General features: G+C 28.7%; 1 protein-coding gene across 1 annotated transcript; it reads left to right on the top strand.

Annotated features, from left to right (window-relative positions):
* The first annotated feature begins 1139 nt into the window (after positions 1-1139).
* On the top strand, positions 1140-2473 carry LOC145036354 (zinc finger BED domain-containing protein RICESLEEPER 1-like). Its single transcript, XM_078984800.1, has 4 exons — positions 1140-1742; positions 1843-2152; positions 2228-2265; positions 2423-2473. The coding sequence occupies exons 1-4, from the start codon at positions 1140-1142 to the stop codon at positions 2471-2473; spliced, it is 1002 nt and encodes a 333-aa protein (XP_078840926.1).
* The last annotated feature ends 2193 nt before the right edge of the window (positions 2474-4666 follow it).

Below are 4666 nucleotides of genomic sequence, written 5' to 3'. Positions count from 1 at the left end.
TTTAATTGCTTTGCTTCTAACCTGTTAGATAATTGATGATTTCTTTTGGGGTTTTCTAGTAAGTTATGGATAATGAAGATATCACTGTTGACAATAATGTGGAGGGTAACAATGAAGAAAGTGAGAGTGATGATTCAGTTAAAGAAGTTGCAGCACCAAATGACTCTCAAGGAGTTGAAAGTACTTCTACAAAGAAAAGGAAAACAAGGACAACAAGTTCTGATGTTTGGAAAAGTTTTACTAAATTACCTAGAAAAACACCAGATGAAATCCTATATTGTGTTTGCAACAAATGTGGTAAAAAATATCAAGCAGGAAGTGCTTGCGGTACCGGTAATCTAATTCGCCATCGAACCAAATGTGAAAATAATAATACTAGAGAAATTGGTCAATATATGATTTCTTCTAGCAAAGGTGTAATGAATATGAGAACTCCAAAGTTTAGTCAGGAAAGACTTAGGGAATTGTTGATTGAAGCTGTTGTTAGACATGACTTGCCATTCTCCTTCGTTGAATATGAAGGAATTAGAAATATTTGCAAATACTTGGAACCAAATGCCAGTCATATTTGTAGGAACACAGCAAAGGCAGATGTCAAAAAGTTATATACAAGTCAGTGTGATAGACTTCGTGGCGAGTTGCTTAAATGTCCAAGTAGAATATGTTTGACTTCTGATGCTTGGACATCTATTGTTACAGATGGTTATTTGAGTTTGACTGCCCATTATGTTGATAGCAATTGGGTCTTACAGAAGAGGATTTTAAATTTTTCTGAATTTCCTCCTCCACATACCGGTGTTGCTATTGCGGAAAAGATTAGTGGGTTAATAAAAAGTTGGGGAATTGAAAGGAAGCTGTTTTCTATCACTTTGGATAATGCTTCCTCCAATGATGTTTGCATTGGATTGCTTAAGAATCAATTTCATTTGATGAATGCTTTAGTATATGATGGTAAGTTATTTCATTTGAGATGTTGTGCCCATATTCTTAATTTGATTGTTCAAGATGGGTTGAAACAAATTGATGTTGCTGTGGAAAAAGTTAGAGAATGTGTGAAATATGTCAAATGATCGTCAGCAAGAAAAACAAGGTTTTTTCAATGTTGCTCACAAAATCTTTTGGACACCAATAAAGCTTTGATGCAAGATGTTCCTACTAGGTGGAATTCCACTTATAGGATGCTTTCTTGTGCACTTTATTATCGACTAGCGTTTTCGCATCTTAGTTTGAGTGATTCTAACTTTCAAGATTGTCCATCCTCTGATGAATGGGAAAGAGTTGAGAAAATGTGTAGCTTTCTGAAAGTGTTTTATGATGCGACTCTTCAATTCTCAGGATCTCTTTATCCTACTTCAAATTTGTATTTCCCTCAGATCTTTGGAATACATTTGAAGTTGGTTGAAGAGAAGAAAAGTCCGGATGAGTATATGAATAAAATAGCTACTCAAATGTGGAATAAGTTCAACAAATATTGGGCTGATTTTAATCTTCTGTTAGCTATAGCCGTGGTGTTTGATCCTAGATATAAGTTAACATTTGTTGACTTTTGCTATAAAAAACTTTATGGAGAAGGTTCATCACAATTTAAGGCTATTGAGAGTGCCCTTTATGAACTTTATGATGAATATGTGCAAGCTTCAAAAAATGCAACCACATTCGAATCGACATCACATCAAGGGAGCAATGAAAACATTAGACAAAGTAATGTTGGGGGAGATTCTAGTCAAAACAACATTCTTGAGGTAAATCACAATTTTAATTATCATTAAATTCACTTTTATAGTTTAGTTTTTAAATATACTAAATTACTAATTGGTTTATATATATTATTTTTAATTATAGGAGTTTGATGAATATGATAATGATGATTCGGGTTCCAATACCACAAGTCAATTGCATATATACCTTCTTGAGCCAAGAGCTAAAAGAACTTCTTCTGTTAAAATGCTTGACTTTTGGAAAGCCCAACAATATAGATATCCAGAATTAGCTAAATTAGCTATGGATATACTTTGTGTTCCCGTTTCAACAGTAGCATCTGAATCGGCTTTTAGTCTTGGTGGAAGAATTCTGAATGAATATCGAAGTTCCATGAAGCCTGATGTGGTTGAAGCTTTGGTTTGTACTAGGGATTGGTTGTTTGGAGAAAAAGGTAATATTTCATAATTTATTCATATTAACTAAAATTTTGTATTAATTTTTCTTTTTTTTTCTATTCATTGTGTAGTTGATTTGAATGTGGCTGTTGACAACCTAACCCAAAATGTAATGAATTTGAACATCAACGAAGACAATACGGAGGCTACAAATTCCAACATACTTTAGGTGGTCATTTGGTGAGTTTTTTTCTTTCTTTTTATAATTATTTATGTAGCTTTTAAAATATCATAAAATTAATTTTGCATATTGTTTCTATTTGAAGGTGATCTTGAAGAAGTCGATGTTGGAAGAAGAAATGGAAATTGTAGCATGAACAAATTATCGCATTTGATTTTTGGATATGTTTGAACTATTGCACTTTGCATTAATGTGTTTATTTACAATTTTATGACTTTATGTTTATGACTTTATGTTGAATGTTTAAGACTTTATAACTTCATTTTATTTGTATTTTTCAATTTCATTTTAAAATGTATTGCTTATTAAATTGCTTATACGGGTTGGGTTTGACCCACTGACCCACGAACCCATATATTTATACGGGTTATATGGGTTGGGTTGGGTTGATGTTTTCAACCCGCCAACCCGTGACCTGCCAACCCATCAACCCATATATTATATGGGTTGGGTTGGGTCAATGTATTCTAACCCGCCAACCCGCGAACCCGTGACCCGCCAACCCGAACCCAACCCAATTGACAGGCCTAATATATTTATGGAGTGTTCTACGATATCGAGGTGAGAACGTTTCTCAATTTGTGGTGGATCAATATCGTAAAGGTTGTTGATTTCATGCAACAACACTATAAAGTCGATGCTAGCATGGTTATTGCTCATGAGTTCAAGCATGTATAATGGTTGTTCTTATTGCGCTTGTTTGGGTTATTTGGTGCTGTAGAAATGACTATATATTCAACAAGAAAAGGAACTACAAAGATCTAGCTACTGAGAGACCTTTTGCTTCTAACTAGATGATGATTAGAGCAAGTTAAGGTTTCGTCATTAACTAGTTTAAATTGTGTAATACCCGTAAAACCGAATATTCAAATATATATTGTATCTCTAGCTCCTCGTTATTTCTTTATATACTAGGCGAATGCCCGCACGTTGCGCAGAAACACCTATATAGTTGAAATCTTTACAAATATATGATTTTTTTAATATAACAATAACGTTGTTGTTCAATTTAATATAATAATTTTTTATATACTATATTGATATAATATATTGATTATTTTGAATTATATGATAATATATACATTTATTATAACTTTATAATCTCAATCGTTTAAATGACTTCTACCCGCGAGTTACACATGAATAAAATTAAATATATTATATGATTTGATGTTATTTATAGTTGTTTTTATTGTTAATTAATTTTTTAAAATTTATTTGTTTAATGTTTTAATTTCTATCATTATCATTATTTAAAACATCAAACATTATTTTTTATTTTAAAGCTAACAATATAATCATTTATATAGAGTTGTTTTTAACTATTGTTATTATAAGTTATTTTAAGCTACATATTTGGAAACTTTTAACGATTATATAAATATATTTAAGAACTATTTTAGTTAAATTGAAATTACAATTTAGTTTTTGATTTTATCACTACAATTTATCACTTTTAAGTATTTACAAAATATTCTTTAGTTTTTTTAAATAGAACTTAAATTTATATTTTAGTTGACATTGTAATGCGCAGAAACACCTATATAGTTGAAGTTTTTACAAATATATATTTTTTTAAATATAACACTAACGTTGTTGTTAAATTTGATATAATAATTCGTATATTAATTTGATATAATATATTAACTATTTTGAATTATATGATAATATATAAATCTATTATAACGTCATAATTTCAATTGTTTGAATGACTTCTACTCGCGAGTTACACATCAATAAAATTAAATATTATAATGGTTTAATATTATTTACAGTTGTTATTTTTAACTAACTTTTTAAAATATATTTGTTTAATGTTTTAATTTCTATCAATATAATTATTTAAAACATCAAACATTATTTTTTGATTTTAAAGGTAACAATATAATCATTTATATAGAGTTATTTTTAATTATTGCTATTATAAGTTATTTTAAGCTACTTATTTGAAAATTTTTAACGATTATATAAATATATTTATGAAATATTTTAGTTAAACTAATATTACAATTTAGTTTTTTTGCATTTATCACTATAATTTATCACTTTTAACTATTTACAAAATATTATTTGGTTTTTTAGTGGAACTGAAATTTATATTTAAGTTGATACTGTAATGTTATATTTAAATTAACAATTTAAGTATTTTGTCCAAACTGTTCAAAAATTGTAGCTTTAAACTGATAATGGTTTACATGTAACAACATTTTAAATATAGAACACTTTTAACTATTTACAAAATATTATTTGGGTTTTTTAGTGGAACTGAAATTTATATTTAAGTTGATAATGTAATGTTATATTTAAATTAACAATTTAAGTATGTTGT

Source organism: Lactuca saligna, chromosome 3 (assembly GCF_052625555.1).
Source record: "Lactuca saligna cultivar CGN05327 chromosome 3, ASM5262555v1, whole genome shotgun sequence".
NCBI lineage: Eukaryota > Viridiplantae > Streptophyta > Magnoliopsida > Asterales > Asteraceae > Lactuca > Lactuca saligna.
Note: the sequence above shows the minus strand (reverse complement) of the source record. Positions and strands in the feature narration are given on the sequence as shown.